Source organism: Erythrolamprus reginae, chromosome 2 (genome assembly GCF_031021105.1).
Source record: "Erythrolamprus reginae isolate rEryReg1 chromosome 2, rEryReg1.hap1, whole genome shotgun sequence".
Taxonomy (NCBI): domain Eukaryota; kingdom Metazoa; phylum Chordata; class Lepidosauria; order Squamata; family Dipsadidae; genus Erythrolamprus; species Erythrolamprus reginae.
Genome location: NC_091951.1, coordinates 39565909 through 39585017, shown reverse-complemented (window position 1 = coordinate 39585017; position 19109 = coordinate 39565909). Strand labels below are relative to the sequence as shown.

The window sequence follows — 19109 nt, the reverse complement described above, 5'->3', positions numbered from 1 at the left end:
ACGTGTCCCCTTGTGAGATTTTTTTTAATTGCAAGATGGCGCCGATGAAGGCTGCCTTGGTGAAATGCTCTCACCAAGACAACTAGACACAAGAACAGTTTTGTCCCAAACGCCATCACTCTGCTAAACAAATTATCCCCTCAATATTGTCAGACTATTTACTAAGTCTGCACTATTACTACCGTTTTTTTCTCATCATTCCTATCACCCATTTTCTCCTATTTATGACTATGACTGTAACTTGTTGCTTGTATCCTGAAGATTTTTATTAATAGTTTCATTGCTTATTTGACCCCTATGACAATAATTAAGTGATGTACAGTACTTCATGATTCTTGACCAATGTATCTTTTCTTTTATGTACACTGAGAGCATATGCACCAAAGCCAAATGTCTTGTGTGTCCAATCACACTGGGCCAATAAAGAATTCTATTCTATTCTAAATGTGCACTCACTGCACTTCTTATTCCCTTTTGAATAAGAAATGCAGAGTGGAGCAAAGGAGTTAAAAATGGTACACCAAAAGAACGAAAGTCCCAAGGACAGGATTAGGGATTGGATTAGGAAGAGTAAAGGCGGCGGGACTCCAAATCCCATTCGCTTTAGCTAACACAGCAAGGAATGGTAGCGCCCTAACACAAAACCGTCTAGAAAACCCAGCTACTACCCCCTCGCCCCCAATACCAGACCCCAGTTTTTGTACCAGTTTTGCACGCCCCCTTTCCTCATTGACAACGGTGAATCGACTGGATGGTCTTAAGAGTCTGGCCTCCCTCCCCGCCCCCCCCAAAACACCCTTCCCCTAAACCAGACTAGATGGATCATGAGGTCTTTTTCTGCCGTCAGTCTTCTATGTTTCTAATAAATAAATATAAATAAATAAATAAGCAGCGCCCGAACACAACATCTGGAAAACCCAGTTATCAAGAGACTCATATCTTCCCTCCAAGTGTGATTGGACACACAACGAATTTGTATAAGACAATCCTTTATACATATTTACAAATATGCACCCACGCACCCGCACTGACATTCCCTTTTGAATAAGCAACGCAGAGCAGAGCAAAGACACGATTAGGAATAGAAAAGCGGGCGGGACTCCAAATCCCATGCGCCTTAGCTAACACGGCCAGGAATGGTAGCGCCCGAACACAACAACATCTGGAAAACCCAGTTATCAAGAGGCTCACACATCTTCCCCCCTCGCCCCCAATACCACATTATTAAAGATTCCCAGAACCCACTTTTGCACGACTTTTTCACGCGCATTTCCACTGTGAATCGACTGGATGCTCTTAAGAGTCCCGCCTTCCTGCCCCCCCCCCCAAAAAAAAACCACCCTTCCCCTAAATGGAGACCTGCCCACAATCCGGGCCGCGTTAAAAACCAGCCTTAGGTCTCCTGCAACCCGGGCCTTTCCCCCCCCCCCCCTTTTTTTTTCCGCGCTCCCGACATGCAACTCACACAGGAAAAGGAGGCGACGCCTTGAGGTGGGCCGGGCCGATCGCTTCCTGCTCGCCGGGTGGTGCGGGCTGCATAGCTGGCGTGGAGCCGCTGCCACGGATCCTCGTCCCCGTCGCGATCCCGGCGAAGGTGAGTCCTTTGGATCGGGACATACAAGCGCCACCGCAGCAGCCGGGTTGGAGGACCCGGAGGAGCCTTTGCGGTCCGGGGAAGGGTGGGTTGCAAACGCCGCCCCGTCTAAATAGCAATAGCGTTTAGACTTATATACCGCTTCCCAGTGCTTTTGCAGCCCTCTCTAAGCGATTTGCAAAACCAGCATATATTGCCCGCAACAATCTGGATCTTCGTTTTACCCACCTCGGAAGAAGAAGAAAGCCCTGGAGGGGATTCTCCCAGCCCTGGGCATCATCGGTGGGGGGGGGGATGTCTCTGGAGAAGGAGACCCTGGCGAAGGGGAGCGCCCCGTTTTGGTGTGCCAGCGTGGAAAAGTTGGAAGATCGCAAATAACCGAATGGAATTATGTTTGATAAGTCGCTCCGGTTCCTTAAGAAGGTCTGACTGGTGTATAGACGCCCATCCAGCGATCCGATTGAGAAAGAAAATGTATAGAAATATATGATCCCCAAATGCACCAAAGCAGGCACAGTTAGCAACAATTCCTATACAGATTATTTTCCCCTCTGCCGGAAGTCTCTCCTTTAAGTCTATTGTCTATCGTCTGGCTCTTTGTTTAGTCTTATCTTATTTGTTTTATCTTTGTATGCCCCCCTGAGTCCATTAGGAGAAGGGCTGCCTATAAATTCAAATAATAAATGGACGGATGGATGATAGATAGATAGATAGATAGATAGATAGATAGATAGATAGATAGATAGATAGATAGATATGGATGATAGATATGGATGGATGGATGGATGGATGGATAGATGATAGATAGATAGATAGATAGATAGATAGATAGATAGATAGATAGATAGATAGTTCATAGACTTTCCTAAAATATGTGATTTTCTACTTATCCCTGTGCTGGTTCCATCCACAGTGAACGTAACTGTGTTACTGAATTCACCAGATGTTTTATCTTTCAACTGGAACTAGGTTCTAGGCTGCATTAATAGAGGGATAGAATCAAGGTCATGTGAAGTGTTAATACCACTTTATAAGGCCTTGGTAAGGCCATACCTGGAATGCTGCATTCAGTTTTGGTTGCCACGATGCAAAAAGGATGTTGAGACTCTAGAAAAAGTGAAGAAAAGAGCGACAGGTAATTAGGGGACTGGAGGCTAAAACATATGAAGAATGTTTGCAGGAACTGGGCATGGCTTGTTTAATGAAAAGAAGGACCAGGGGAGACATGATAGCAGTGTTCCAATATCTCAGGGGTTGCCACAAAGGAGTCAACCTATTCTTCAAAGCACCTAAGTGTAGAACAAGAAGCAATAGGTGGAAACTAAGCAAGGAGAGAAGCAACTTAAAACTAAGGAGAAATTTCCTGATAGTCAGAACGGTTGATCAATGGAACAGCTTGCCTCCAGAAGTTGTGAATGCCCCAACCCTGGATGTTTTTAAGCAGATGTTGGATAACCATCTGTCTGAAGTACTGTAGGGTTTCCTGCCTAAGCAGGGGGTTGGACTAGAAGACCTCCAAGGTCCCTTCCAACTCTGTTGTTGTTGTTGTTGTTGTTGTTATTATTATTATTATTATTATTATTATTATTATTATTATTATTACTATCATAGCCTTTGCAGGAAAATGTCCCGGTGATGAAGGGTAGCTGCCATGACGGACTCAGTGATGAAACTGCAGAGAGTTCAACTGAAATGCAAGAACCTTCATGAATACCTGCGGGGTCTCAGCCCCGGGATTTTGGATCGGCTGTATAATCATCCTGCCACTTGCCTGGCTGTCCTTCGGTAAGTGAGAATCTTGCCCATCCTCAAATATTAGAATATAGGCCTTGTATTAGCTGAGGGTGAGATTGGGGATAAAAAGATGCAAGTCTCAGGCCTGGAAAACATTTTGAGCATTGGGTCTTCAGGCCTACCACATTTAGTGCTGGGGGAAACTGGGAGAGGAGATTGTACGGAGCTTGGGGAGATATATACCCTGTTTCCCCCAAAATATCTCAGGGACCGCCTTCTGCCTCACGAATCCCAGCAACCAGTTAGGTCCCACAGAGTGGGCCTTCTCCGGGTCCCATCAACTAAACAATGTCGTTTGGCGGGACCCAGGGGAAGAGCCTTCTCTGTGGCGTCCCCGGCCCTTTGGAACCAACTCCCCCCAGAGATTAGAATTGCCCCCACCCTCCTTGCCTTTCATAAGCTTCTTAAAACCCACCTCTGCCGTCAGGCATGGGGGAACTGAGATATTCTTTCCCCCTAGGCCTTACAATTTACGCATGGTATGTTTGTATGTATGTTTGGTTTTATAATAAGTTTTTTTTTAGTTGTTTAGTATTGGATTGTTACATGCTGTTTTTATCACTGTTGTTAGCCGCCCCGAGTCTGCGGAGAGGGGCAGCATACAAATCCAATAAATAATAATAATAATAAATAAGTCACCCCCGAAAGTAAGACATAGGAGAGGTTTCGTAGAATTGCCTAATATAAGGCATCCCCTGAAAGTTAGACGTAGGAGACGTTTCGTTTCTCAGCATTTCTGAACAGAACATATATAACACTGCTGTCAATAAATTGCAGCCCAAAACGCTGCATCAATCAATCAGAAAGAGAGGAGGGAAGTGACGTCAAGGGGTTATAGAGTACTGTGATTACTGTGAAACATTTCGTCCAACATTTTTTCCCCTCAGGGAAACTAATGAAATCTCTTTAATATTAATTAAACTATGCTATATTAATTAACTGAAACCATCAATTAGAGATCTGTGATTCAGATTATCTCCTTTTAGCAACCCTATATAAACTTGTATAGTTAAAATAGAGACTACAAATCTACAAAAACCATAGAAGAACACCAAAAATGACCATGTTGTACATGGAAATAATGGTACGGTAGTAGTAAGAAATTCTTGATAGGATTCACAGTTTGTCTGGTTATGCTGGTTTGTGATGACAACTAACGTACAGTATGTAATAAATGTTCATTTTTTTGTTCAGCCATAAATGTGAATTCTTCTTCATTGAAAAAATGTAAGACATACCCTGAAAATAAGACGTAGCACATCTTTGGGAGCAAAAATTAATATAAGATGATGATTATGATCGTTCAAGCCACTCCCACCTGGTCACAAGGCTGGCAAGCCACTCCCACCTGGTCACATGACCATTAAGCCACACCCACAAAATAAGCCACACCCACAGTGTGGCAGTAAAAAAATTGGCTGCCCATTACTGGTCAAGGCCACTTCGGCTCATGCGTGGAAGCAAAGAAATTGCTGAAAATAGGTGAAATCTGACACGTGAGATCATCCTTGTGCAAGATTTCGCTTGCGGTGCATGCGCAGAAGTTGAATCTCACGCTGATAGACACCCACACCAGTGTCAGAGAGCACACTGGTAGCCCCGAAGAGGAGAAGCCTTTTACTGGGTGCGCCCCACTTTGAGAAGCACTGCTGTAGCCGAAGAGCAAACAAGCACTAAGATGGCAGTTAATACAGACTTTGGCAGACCATGACTGGCTATAAAAAGAAAAAGCATACTAACATAAGAAGAACCATGCTGAATCAGGCCGAAGCCCATCGAGTCCAGCATTCTGTGTCCCACAGTGCCCCACCAATTGCCCTTGGGGATCTTAGGTTTAGGTTTATTGGATTTATATGCCGCCCCTCTCCGCAAACTCGGGGTGGCTCACAACAATAATAAAAAACAGTACAGTACATAATACCAAATCCAATGCCCACGCATCTAGTTACAATTTAAATTAATAATCTCATAAAAACAGTATATATAAAAAACAGGCACACAGTCAATCAATCAACAAAACAACATGGGCAAGGGGGAGGTGTTTTAGTTCCCCCATGCCTGACGGCAAAGGTGGGTCTTAAGGAGTTTACGAAAGGCAGGGAGGGTGGGGGCAATCCTAATCTCAGGGGGGAGCTGGTTCCAGAGGGTCGGGCCCCCCACAGAGAAGGCTCTTCCCCTGGGTGCCGCCAGACGACATTGTTTAGTCGACGGGACCCGGAGAAGGCCAACTCTGTGGGACCTAACCGGTCGCTGGGATTCGTGCGGCAGGAGGAGAAGATAAAACCCTCCCTTTCCCTCGACCCCCAACAAATGGTACCCAAGGGAATCCTGCCTGCCTCAAGCAACATAGAGGCAACACTTGGACATCCCCCCACCCTCCTTGCCTTTCGTAAACTCCTTAAAACCCACCTCTGTCATCAGGCCTGGGGGGACTGAAACATCTCCCCCTGCCTATGTAGTTTTTTGTGTATGATATGACTGTATGTATGTTTTTATATATTGGGGTTTCTTGTTTTTTACACTTTTAAAATGTATTATTGTTATTTTAGATTCTAACTATTAGATTTGTCATTATATATTGTTTTTATCATTGCTGTAAGCCGCCCCGAGTCTACGGAGAGGGGCGGCATACAAATCTAATAAATAATAATAATAATAATAATAATCCGTTTCAATAACCACTGATACACTGGGCATCCATGAATCTGTCTAATGCTGCCTTGAACCTATCCAGGCTGACAGCTGTTGGTTCCATAAACCAACAACCCTCTGGGTGAAGAAATATTTCCCTTTATTTGTCCTCACTTTCTTACCCATGAGCATTGACTGTGAGGTTTCCAAAAGACGCCCTAATTAATTCATTCATGAGCCCATGAGTCCCAAAGAAATTCAAAGATTTATTAAAAGTGACATTTTGGCAATAGATGCAGCCAGAACTGAGGTCACGCCCGTCGCACGTGGCCAAAACCCTGTTTGCCCCCTTCTTCTCATAAATCACATCCTCCAATTAATCACAATGGCAGCTTGTGACCCCCACACCCCTTCTTCTGACTCAGTCAGTACACAATCAGTAAAGGAAACATTTATGGAATACATTTTCAGTTCGGGAAACAGTCTTCCTCCAACTTTCTCCCGTCCCCACTTCTTTTCATGGCAACTTGAAATCTTTGCAAGTTGACGCATACCTTGTTGCATTCTTCTCTTCTCAGGGAACTACCTGGGTTAGCCAAAAATTATGTCATGCGGATGCTTTTTCTGGAGCAGCCTCTTCGTCAGGCAGCCGTGGCCCTGTGGGTGAAGAAGGAATATGCCAAGTAAGTTTATAGCTCAAGCCCTGATTGTCTAGCAAAGTTTTTGTTTTAAAGCCAAAACTATGACTGCTTAAATGAACATTGGTATAAATAAAGCCCGTGTTCACATTCATTTACCATATTTTTCAGACCCACCTAGCCCCCCAAAAGAGGGTGAAAATCTGGGTGCGTCTTATACTCCAAATATAGTCAGCACAAGCCAACTGCTCTATTCTCCAAAGGTTACTCAACTTATAGGGCAAGCCCAAAGGAGCAAAAGGCTGGAGGAGAGAACCCAGTTTCCAAGACATCAGCATCTAGAGAAGAGACAAGCAAATTAGTTAAATCAAATTAGATTAATTAAATCAATTTTAAATTAGGATTTATTGATTTGATTGGATTGGATTGGATTGGATTTGTATGCTGCCCCTCTCTGTAGACTCGGGGCGGCTAACAACAGTAGTAAACAGCATATGACAATCCAATATAAACAGTTAAAAACCCCTATTGTAAAACCAAACATACAAACAGACATACCATACATAAAATTGTAAAGGCCCAGGGGGAAAGAGTATCTCAATTCCCCCATGCCTGGCGGCAGAGGTGGGTTTTAAGAAACTTACGAAAGGCAAGGGGGGTGGGAGAAATTCTAGTCTCTGGGGGGAGTTGGTTCCAGAGGGTCGGGGCCGCCACAGAGAAGGTTCTTCCCCTGGGTCCCGCCAAGCAACATTGTTTAGTTGATGGGACCCGGAGAAGGCCAACTCTGTGGGACTTAATTGGTCGCTGGGATTCGTGCGGCAGAAGGCGGTCCCTGAGATAGTCTGGTCCGGTGCCATGAAGGGCTTTATAGGTCATAACCAACACTTTGAATTGTGACCGGAAACCGATCGGCAACCAATGCAGACTGCGGAGTGTTGGTGTAACATGGGCATATTTGAGGAAGCCCATGATTGCTCTCGCAAATGCATTCTGCACGATCTGAAGTTTCCGAACACTTTTCAAAGGTAGCCCCATGTAGAGAGCATTACAGTAGTTGAGCCTCGAGGTGATGAGGGCATGAGTGACTGTGAGCAGTGACTCCCGGTCCAAATAGGGCCGCAACTGGTGCACCAGTTGCTTTTATTGTTTTTATAGGTTGTAAGTCGCCCCGAGTCTTCGGAGAAGGATGGCATATAAGTCTGAATGAATGAATGAGTGAGTGAGTGAAAGTGAACGCAAGAACAAGGGGGCACAATCTGAGGTTAGTTGGGGGAAAGATTAGAAGTAACATGAGAAAATATTTTACTGAAAGAATAGTAGATGCTTGGAACAAACTTCCAGCAGACGTGGTTGGTAAATCCACAGGAACTGAATTTAAACATGTGTGGGATAGACATAGATCCATCCTAAGATAAAATACAGGAAATAGTACAAGGGCAGACTAGATGGACCACGAGGTCTTTTTCTGCTGTCAATCTTTTTCTATGTTTCTTTGAATGAATAAATAAATGGGATGTTTGTCTTTAAAGACATCTTGCAGCCCCTTTGATTCTAAAAGACTCAGTGGAGCCAGATGTTTGTGAAAAATGTTTTATAGAAATAACCGTATTTTTCAGAGTATATGACACACTTTTCTCCCCCAATAAGTGGGTAAAAATTTGGGTGTGTCTTTTACTCCCAGTGTAGCCCTGCCCAGCCTATGAAATGGAGGTTTCATAGGCAGAAAAAAAAAGCAAGGCACAGAACTTGCAACCAGTGAACCTTTTACTAAAATTCACCTCTGGGAACAGCTGATTGAAGGTATTCCAGGAGGCCGATGCACCTGCCAATCAGCTTTTTTTCTTATTTTCCTCTCCCAAAACTAAGGTGTGTCTTGTACTCTGGTGCATCTTATAGCCCCAAATATACGGTATTCAATAAACACAGCCTCAATTACAATGACAACTTGAGACATTTTACATATTCAGATTAAAATAATAAAAAAAACCTCAAAAGACACAACGGTAGCAACATACTAATGGAAGAGAATATTTGTAGGTGAGCATTGACCTGTGGAATCCTTGGTACCCTCGGAGCTGGTTTGTTTTCTTGCAGACATTTCATTACCCAACTAGGTTATACCATCAGTGCTAGAACGGAGTGAGATTTGCTTTTTGTTTATATACAGTGGTTTGCCTTGTCAATGTTGGTGGGAGTGTTGTTTTCTTCTTGGTAGTTCCTTGTTCAATTACTCTTAGTTGTCTTAAACTTAACTCCGGTAAACTACCTTAATCAAGGAACTACATTTCCTAAATTGATGATGGGCTCTGGTGTTTCAGGGAACAAGAAGAGAGCTCGGATATCCTACTCGGACTGCGCCTTTGGCACACCCAGCTGCTCCCAGGAGGCCTCGAAGGGATCATCTTGAACCCCATCTTCAAGGAAAACCTGCGGGTTGCTCTCTTGGGAGGGTGAGTGAAGGCCACCCAGATTCTTAAGTGAGGGCAGGCGCTAAATAGAAATTATTGCATGGGCTGAAGATGGGGGTACTTTCAGTTCTCTGAAACGGGATTTGGGGGTCCTGCCGCTTCACATATAAGGAGCAAGCTAGCTATTAATAGGTCAAATGTCTATGGAGATTCTCAGTCATCCAGGTTGCCCCAAAGGTATGAAGGTGCAAATGACAGACTCAATAATTCCTTCATAGGTTGAAATTATTATTATTATTATTATTATTATTTATTAAATTTGTATGCCGCCCCTCTCCGTAGAAATATGTATTAAGAGGGAAGGGGGCACTACGGCTTAGATTTCAAGATTTTAAAGATATTGTTTTTATTAATAGGTCAAGGAATACTAATGGTGAATTTAATTAGAGTAGTGATTTTCAACCTTTTTTGAGCTGCGGCACATTTTTTACATTTACAAAATCCTGGGGAACACCACCAACCACTCTAACACAGTACATATTATACATATAGTTAATAATATAGTTTCTAAATGTATTTAGAAACTGACTTGGTGTGAAACCTGGGCCTGTTTTGATGAACACAAAAGGGATATCCTAGCAGGAATGGTAGTTTTCAGACCCATGTTTAATTTATCCGCGGCACACCTGACCATGTCTCACGGCACACTAGTGTGCCGCGGCACACTGGTTGAAAAACACTGAATTAGAGGATAATTGGGCTTATCTGGATGGCAAAATTAGAAAAGATGGAACAAGGGGGTGTGATGTCTACTGAAATTAATAGATGAGATTTAAAAATTTGTAATTTGAATATACAGTATAAGGTTTACTAATTCAAGACTATTTTATTGTAAGAAAAATAGAAGGTATCTTGTTTTTTGTATGTTATGTAGACATAATTTTTTTTAAAAAATGTACGTGGAATAATTCCTTTATTTATTTATTTATTTATTTTATTTATTTATTTATTTATTTATTTATTTATTTATTTATTTATTTATTTATTTATTTATTTATTAGATTTGTATGCCGCCCCTCTCCGTAGACTACAATTCCTTTGTAGGAATTGCTTTTCTTTTTTAAAAAAAATGTTTTATTTATTGTTTTTAATACATAAAGAAAAATATATTTACAGATCATTTCCCATTTTTTATGTACAATTGTAAATTATCTTTAATTCATTGATGAAAGGGGAAAAAAGAAAAATAGAATGGAAAACTTACTTCAGTCCAATAAAAGATATTAAAATAGAACAAATAGTAAGTGTATACATATATTCACAATAAACCAAATGAAGGAAAAGAAAAAGAACAATTTTTAACCTAAATTCATATATCAATATCTTTTAAATTTTCTAATTGCAAACTTTTTGTCATATATTTCAGAACACCTATAGTCTGAGATTAACTATCATTCTATCTGGTATCTTTTTTGAATCCATTTGTGCCATTTTCCCCATATTTTGTTGGTTTCATTATCTTTGGTTTTTTAAAATTGCTTTTCAATTTAATACCTACAGAAGATTTATTACACTGATGGTGAACCTTTTTTGGGTTGGGTGCCGAAAGGATGCGTACACACGCATGGTCACACCCATAATGCAACGCCCTTCCCCCTGTGCATTCACACAGGCCTCATTGAAGCCTCCGGACTTCCGGTAGGCCCGTTGGACTGTTTTTTGGCAATCTCCAGGGTTCAGGAAATCCTCCTGAAGCCTGTGGTGAGCGAAAAACTCATCAGTGGGCCAACTTCCAATTGGGCCATTTTTTTGCCATCCCCAGGGTTCAGGAGGCTTTCCTGAAGCCTGTGGAGAGCGAAAACAGCCGAAACGAAGGCTGAAAATCAGCTGGCCAACACATGTATGCGTGTTGGAGCTGACATAGGGCAACACTTTGCATACCCTCATATATGGCTCAGTATGCCACCAGTGGAACCCGTGCCATAGGTTCTCCATCACTGATCTGTCAGGATTAAGCATATCCTGAGGTAATATCTCAATGCAGAAGAACGGCCTACGTTGAGAATGCTGAGTCATTCTGAGGCAATTAAGCATGCAGCAACCTCATCAGGTGATAAGTATTTAAATAGGCAAGAGCTCTCTGCTCTCTGTCTTGCTCACACTCTCTCTGATCTCTGTGTGAAGTGTGCTCTGGAGTTGCTGTATTGATCTGTTGGTTCCTGTGAGTTATTGTAACTGAGATAGCTGTAGTGAGATACTAGTGAGATACTAGTGTGATATATGTATAGTAAAGTAGAATACAGTTAATGTAAATAAGAAGTAAATATGTTTTTCCAAGACTTCCTACTGCTGCTGTGTTTCATTGAAGACTTCAACTCCATATCTATTGGTCTGTGGGTGGCTGGTTGGGCTGGTTTGCTGCTTGGACAGGCTAAGAATCATTACTCTTGAATAGGACATTAGTAGTGCTATCCTTAAATTATAGCCTATAAATAGTAATGGTGTTTCTTGCGTCTTAATTCTCTGTCCACAGAGGTAAGGCCTGGTCTGATGATACTAGCCAACTGGGCCCAGATAAGCATGCCCGAGATGTCCCATCTTTGGACAAGTATGCAGAAGAAAGGTGGGAGGTGAGCATTTTGCCCTGTATAAGTAGCCTGATTTATTATTCATGTACCATATTTACAGGTAGCCCTTGACTTACAACCTTTTGTTTGGTGACTGATTGAAGTTACAGTGGCATTGAAAAAAAGTGACTTATCACCAGCTCTCACATTTATAACTGTTGCAGCATCCCAACGGTCACATGGTCAAAGTTACATACGTGGAGGTGGCATGTATTTCGGGAAGTTGCAATATCCCACGATCAGAGGATTGCCCTTTGCAATCTCCCCAGCTAGCTTCCGGCATGCAAAGTCAATGGGGGGAATGTCAGATTAATTTAATGACTATGATTTACTTAACATCAGTGATTCGCTTAACTATAGGAAGAAAAAGAAAAAAGTTAAAAAAATGGGTATAACTCAATTAATAGAAAAGAATAGAATTTTATTGGTCAAGTGTGATTGGACACACAAGGAATTTGCCTTGCACATGGTCTCATTGTACATAAAAGAAAAGATAAGTTCACCATGAATCATAACCTATAAGACTTAATGATAGTCTTAATGATAGCTGACAACCACCTTGCTTAGCAACTGAGATTCTGGTCCCAATTGTGATGATAATTTGAGGATAATTGTGATGATAAGTTGAGGACTACCTGCATTAATCTTCAAATGACTGACTTTGTTGCAATGTTGCAATGTTTTCCTACCTTTTGCCACTGAAGTCATCAAGGCTGCTGCTTCCCCTCCTTCCTTGGACTTTTTATTTGTTTATTTCAATTCAATTCAATTTATTAGATTTGTATGCCGCCCCTCTCCGAAGACTCGGGACGGCTCACAACAACAATAAAAACAGTATAACAATGGAACAAATCTAATAATAAAATTACATTAAAAAACCCCAACAATTTAAAAACCATACAACACATACATACCAAAGATATAATATAATTATTTATTTATTTATTAGATTTGTATGCCGCCCCTCTCCGAAGACTGATTGTTTGTTTGTTTATGAGATTTAATAATTTAAATTAAATTATTTAATAATAATAATAATAATAATAATAATGTATTAGATTTGTATGCCGCCCCTCTCCGAAGACTCATTTAGTTTAAAAAACTTCCTTTTGGGAAAACAGCAGGTTAATCATGCAACAAGAAGATCTTCTGGCTGACAAAATTAAATTTTCTTGGAATCAAAGTATTTAAAATGGTGTGTTTCCTTCGATGGAAGATCAAGCTCCCATTTTAATTCATTCACGAAGGAATACTACAGTGTTTCCTTTTCGCCAGACCATGTTTCTCAATTCCTTACTGGCTCTCCCTTTATCTCCACCGCACGAATCCAAGCGACTGGTGAGGTCCCACAGAATTGGCCTCCTTAGGGTCCCGTCGACCAAACAATGTCAGCTGGTGGGACCTAGGGGAAGAGCCTTCTCTGTGGGAGCCCCGACACTCTGGAATCAGCTCCCCCCAGAGATTCGCACGGCCCCCACCCTCCTTGCCTTCCGAAAGGGCTTAAAAACTCATCTTTGCCGCCAGGCTTGAGACTTTTAGATCTTCCCCCTGATCATTGAATGCTTTAAATATGATTGTTGAATGATTGGCCGATAAGTTTTTCTTTTAATTGCTTTTAAATGTAGCATTAATTGGATTTATATTATTGTTCTGTTTTTTATATATGCTGTCAGTCACCCCGAGTTCTCGGAGAGGGGCGGCAAACAAATCCAATTAAATAAATAAATAAAATAAATAAATATCTAATGTGGTCTTACGGTCTTTTAGTAGCATTTGCAGTTGCCTGTCGCTTCATAGTTTCAGCTGAGAGTAGTTGCCATTACAAGCCAGGATCCCTCAGTTGGGTCTATTCTAGAATTCTGCCCACCAAAGCAATAGACACGATGACGAATCATGAGTGGAATTGCAACCATTTGTAGAGTCTCCAGTGACTGGCTGGCCTTTGCGTATGGTGGTGTAGCACACACAGTGAGTTGACTTTACCAAACACCGTTGTGAACATAGTTCCACAGAGATGACAGTTTTTCTTCTCTTTCTCCACATGGTTCCATTTAGGTCATCCTGCATTTCATGGTAGGCTCTCCGAGTGCAGCGGTGAGTCAGGACCTGGCTCAGCTGCTGATTGAAGCAGGCCTGATGAAGAGGTAAGTAGTGTCTCAGGGAGGGACAAACGTTTAGATCAACCCCTTCCTAAAGTTTCTCCTCTAGCCGTAATACGGCCCAGTGTCTGTTTTCAACCTCAGATTTTAGCATTAGTAGAAAAAGAATGACTGCACAGAAAGACAGGGGTACCATTCAGACAACAATTTTTACCCTCTGAATCTTTTATTTATTTATTTTTGCTTTAGTTACTCTATCAGAATTTATTTATATTATTTTATTTATTTATTTTATTTATTTTATTTTATTTTGTTTATTTTATTTTGTTTGTTTGTTTGTTTGGATTTGTATGCTGCCCCTCTCCGAGGACTTGGAGAATAGAACAGAACAGAATAGAATAACAGAGTTGGAAGGGACCTTGAAGGTCTTCTAGTCCAACCCCCTGCTTAGGCAAGAAACCCTACACTGCTTCAGACAAATGGTTATCCAACGTCTTCTTAAAAACGTCCAGTGTTGGAGCTTTCACTACTTTGGGAGGCAAGTTCTTCCACTGATTAATTGTGCTAACTGTCAGGAAATTTCTCCTTAGTTCTATGTTGCTTCTCTCATTGAGGTTAGTTGGGGGAAAGATCAAAAAGCAACATGAGAAAATATTATTTTACTGAAAGAGTAGTAGATGCTTGGAACAAACTTCCAGCAGGTGTGGTTGATAAATCCACAGTAACTGAATTTAAACAGACTTGGGGTAAACATAGTTCCATCCTAAGATAAAATACAGGAAAGGGCAGACTAAATGGACCATGAGGTCTTTTTCTGCTGTCAATCTTCTGTGTTTCTGTCACTGGACTAGAAGACCTCTGAGGTCCCTTTCAACTCTCTTGATTTGTCAGGCATGAATACTCAGATAATGGCAGGACAGAAAGCACATCAGCCTCCTGTAGCATCAGGGAACAACAGCCACCATCGGTGGGATCCTTGTGAAAACTGGGTGCAACTTTGCAAAACTAAGAATTATTCTTTTTCTTTTCTTGTTTTTTTACTTGAGTTACTCTTCTTCCCAGCAGTGAGCCTGGGGAACCTCCCTGCATCACATCCTCTGGCTTCCAGTTTCTGTTGCTGGATACTTCGTCACAGCTGTGGTACTTCATGCTCCAATATCTCCAGTCGGCAGAGGTGAGGAGGAATAGTGACGTGAACTGCTTGCCATCTCAGTTCTCGTTATTCTGTCTTTTAGTACTATGTTAAAGGGTTAAATAAGGTCCAGGAGGGAAGTGTTTTTAATAGGAAAGTGAACACAAGAACAAGGGGACCACAATCTGAAGTTAGTTGGGGGAAAGATCAAAAGCAACGTGAGAAAATATTATTTTACTGAAAGAGTGGTAGATGCTTGGAACAAACTTCCAGCAGACGTGGTTGGTAAATCCACAGTCACTGAATTTAAACATGCCTGGGATAAACATAGATCCATCCTAAGATAAAATGCAGGAAATATTATAAGGGCAGACTAGATGGACCATGAGGTCTTTTTCTGCCGTCAGTCTTCTAGGTTTCTATGTTTCTATGTACATAACTAGTTTGGTTTGGCAATATATAAAATAGACCAACAATGTATGCTTACATGTATTGGAACACTACTGCTTTAAGAGCAAGTGTTACAGATTGCCACAAGAGGGAGCCAGAAGCGTGATTCTCTCTCTCGGCTATTCTCTGCTATTTCTGTTTTGTCTTTGTGACTGCTGTAGTAAGAACTGTGTGTTCAAATGATGGTTTATGTATTTGTAAGCTGGACAAATAAGTTTATATATTGTGTATGTATCGAGAGTTTATTTATTTATTTATTATTTATTTATTACTTGGATTTGTATGCCGCCCCTCTCCGAAGACTCGGGGCGGCTCACAACATGTAAAAAGACAAATCATAAGTAATCAACAATTTAAAATTTTAAAGATTTAAAAAACCCCACAAACTAACAGACTCACACACAAGCATACCATATATAAATTCAACGTGCCCAGGGGGGGGGATGTTTCAATTCCCCCATGCCTGACGGCAAAGGTGGGTTTTAAGAAGTTTACGGAAGGCAGGAAGAGTAGGGGCAGTTCTAATCTCCGGGGGGAGTTGGTTCCAGAGGGCCGGTGCCGCCACAGAGAAGGCTCTTCCCCTGGGGCCCGCCAACCGACATTGCTTAGTTGACGGGACCCGGAGAAGGCCCACTCTGTGGGACCTAATTGGTCGCTGGGATTCGTGCGGCAGGAGGCGGTCTCGGAGATATTCTGGTCCAGTGCCATGAAGGGCTTTAAAGGTCATAACCAACACTTTGAATTGTGACCGGAAACTGATCGGCAGCCAGTGCAGACTGCGGAGTGATGGAGAAACATGGGCATACCTAGGTAAGCCCATGACTGCTCTCGCAGCTGCATTCTGCACGATCTGAAGTTTCCGAACACTTTTCAAAGGTAGCCCCTTGTAGAGAGCATTACAGTAGTCGAACCTCGAGGTGATGAGGGCATGAGTGACTGTGAGCAGTGAGTCCAGATAGGGCCGCAACTGGTGCACCAGGCGAACCTGGGCAAACGTCCCCCTCGCCACAGCTGCGAGATGTTGTTCTAATGTGAGCTGTGGATCGAGGAGGACGCCCAAGTTGCGGACCCTCTCTGAGGGGGTCAATAATTCCCCCCCCCAGGGTAATGGACGGACAGATGGAGTTGTCCTTGGGAGGCAAAACCCACAGCCACTCCGTCTTATCCGGGTTGAGTTTGAGTCTGTTGACACCCATCCAGGCCCCAACAGCCTCCAGGCACCGGCACATCACTTCCACAGTAACTTCCAGTTACTGACTGATTTAACTGTGTATGACTAGGACTGTTCTTGATTAAGATATTTGCCAAAGTAGATAATATTGCATACACATAATGATAGTAATAGTAGTAGTAGTAGTAGTAATAATAATAATAATAATGTATATAATAAAGAAAGTATGGATCATCAACATCGCAATACCAGGGGACAGCAGAATTGAGGAGGAGCAGCTAGAGAAATTAGTGAAATATGAAGATCTAAAAATCGAGCTGCAACAACTCTGGCATAAGCCAGTGAAAGTGGTCCCAGTGGCACTTGGCACGCTGGGCGCAGTGCCAAAGGATCTCAGTGGACATTTGAAAACCATCAGAATTGACAAAATCTCCATCTGTCAATTGCAAAAGGCCGCTTTACTGGGATTGGCAAACATAATTCGCCGCTACATCACACAGTCTTAGGTGCTTGGGAAGTGTCCGACTGGTGATGAAATACGAAATCCAGCATAGTGATCTGGTTTGCTGTGTTGTATTGACATAGTAATAATAATAATAATAATTAATAATTAATAATAATAATAATTTATTAGATTTGTATGCCGCCCCTCTCCGAGGACTCGGGGCGGCTCACAACAATAATAAAATACAATAAACAGTGGTACAAATCTAATACAGTATTAGTAAAAGCTAGAATTTAAACCCCTTAATATTAAAAAAAAACAATCAATGCTACTCAATCATACCATTCTCAAGTGCTATAGTTAGCAGAGGGGGTGGGGTGGAATCAGTCCCCCCATGCCTGGTGATATAAGTGGGTCTTTAACATCTTGCGGAAGATGCGGAGTATGGGGACAATTCGAATCTCCGGGGGGAGCTGATTCCAGAGGGCCAGGGCCGCCACAGAGAAGGCTCTTCCCCTGGGTCCCGCCAGACAACATTGTTTAGTCGATGGGACCCAGAGAAGGCCAACTCTGTGGGACCTAATCAGCCGCTGGGACATAATGTATCTGGATTGTATTGATACTTAATGTATCTGGATTGTATTACTGAACCATTACTCGTATCTCTGGGCTATCAGCTGGATATTTGCTAGAACTCCATGTTTCCTCTGCGTACGTGTATGTTTGACAACTCAGAGATCATTCTGCACCCTCCTTAACACTGTCCACTTCTTGTTTCTCCTTCTAATTCCCCTTTTTCTTTGCATCTCTCTACAGACCAGGGGCATGGACTTGGTGGAGATTCTTTCCTTCCTCTTTCAGCTCAGTTTCTCCACACTTGGCAAGGTGAGAAGCAATGATGGCCGGCTACCGGAATGAGAAGGTGCTACGTTCCGGTAGTGATTTCCGGGATGCCTGCGCAGCTGCGCCGCCCCCCCCCCATGCACGCCCGCATGCGATTTGGCTTCTGCACATGTGCAGCAAGCGAAACCCTGTGTGCGAGGGAGATTTCAGTGATTTTCAGCGATTTTTTTGCTTCTGCGCATTCGCAGAATCCAAAATATCGGCAGAAATCGCCAAAATCTCACTCTCGCGTGCGTCCTCACTTGTTGCGCATGCGCAGGAGCCAAATCTTGCGCTTACGGGCACATGCGCCCACAATGGCCTTGGAGGGCGTACTGATAGTGCCGAAGACAGCAGGCCTTTGCAGGTGAGAAGGGTAGAAGACGGAACTCCTTTTATCTATGAGCAACAGTTCCTGTTGAGAAGTTGGGCTACGTATCCAAGTCAGTAACTGAGAAGAGAAGTTGTTGCCATGGTGGTGCTCTGAAGAAGTTTAGAACATTCTGGGAAAGGATGGAAAAGATGAGTCCCCTCATTAGGCCATCTGAAGAATAGTACCTCCTTAGGGAGAAGATGAATCTTCTCAAATTGTTTACAAGATCATCCCTTTATTGTATTTTTTTTAACATGAATTAAGGTTTATTTATTTTATTTATTTTATTTATTTTATTTATTTTAGTTCAGTTCAATTTGTTTGTTTGTTTATTTGTTTATTTATTTATTTATTTATTATTAGATTTGTATGCTGCCCCTCTCCGTAGACTCGGGACAGCTAACAACAATAATGAAACAACATGTAACAAATCTAATATTTAAAATAATTTTAAAAACCCTGATTTAAAAAACCATCAGAATACCATGCATAAATTGAATAGGTCTAGGTGGAAGGGAGTATCTCAGTTCCCCCATGATTGACGACCAAGGTGGGTTTTAAGGAGCTTACAGAAAGGCAAGAAGGCTGGGGGCAATTCTGATCTCTGGGGGGAGTTGGTTCCAGAGGGTCGGGGCCGCCACAGAGAAGGCTCTTCCCCTGTGTCCTGCCAAACGACATTGTTTAGTCGACGGGACCCAGAGAAGGCCAACTCTGTGGGACCTAACTGGTCGCTGGGATTCGTGTGGCAGATTCAGGAGAGAAGTGTTTTTAATAGGAAAGTGAACACAAGAACAAGAGGGCACAATCTGAGTTTAGTTGGAGGAAAGATTAGAAGTAACTTGAGAAAATATTATTTTACTGAAAG

At 42.2% G+C, this 19109-nt stretch overlaps 2 protein-coding genes across 4 annotated transcripts in view; one reads left to right on the top strand and one right to left on the bottom strand.

The window, feature by feature from the left end:
• VARS2 (valyl-tRNA synthetase 2, mitochondrial) overlaps window positions 1–1513 on the bottom strand; it is a 59673-nt gene extending 58160 nt beyond the window's left edge. Inside the window, exon 1 of one of the 2 annotated variants that reach the window (XM_070737866.1) lies at window positions 1466–1513. The gene's annotated coding sequence lies outside the window, so the exon portion shown is untranslated. The other variant, XM_070737864.1, reaches the window with a different exon arrangement.
• GTF2H4 (general transcription factor IIH subunit 4) overlaps window positions 1464–19109 on the top strand; it is a 33173-nt gene continuing 15527 nt past the window's right edge. The window contains exons 1-8 of one of the 2 annotated variants that reach the window (XM_070737882.1): window positions 1464–1594; window positions 3206–3379; window positions 6598–6702; window positions 8976–9107; window positions 11599–11695; window positions 13748–13836; window positions 14854–14965; window positions 17806–17874. In XM_070737882.1, the coding sequence (XP_070593983.1) occupies window positions 3246–3379; window positions 6598–6702; window positions 8976–9107; window positions 11599–11695; window positions 13748–13836; window positions 14854–14965; window positions 17806–17874 (738 nt within the window). In that variant the 5' untranslated portion in view covers window positions 1464–1594; window positions 3206–3245. The remainder of the gene's footprint in view (window positions 1595–3205; window positions 3380–6597; window positions 6703–8975; window positions 9108–11598; window positions 11696–13747; window positions 13837–14853; window positions 14966–17805; window positions 17875–19109) is intronic. The other variant, XM_070737883.1, reaches the window with a different exon arrangement.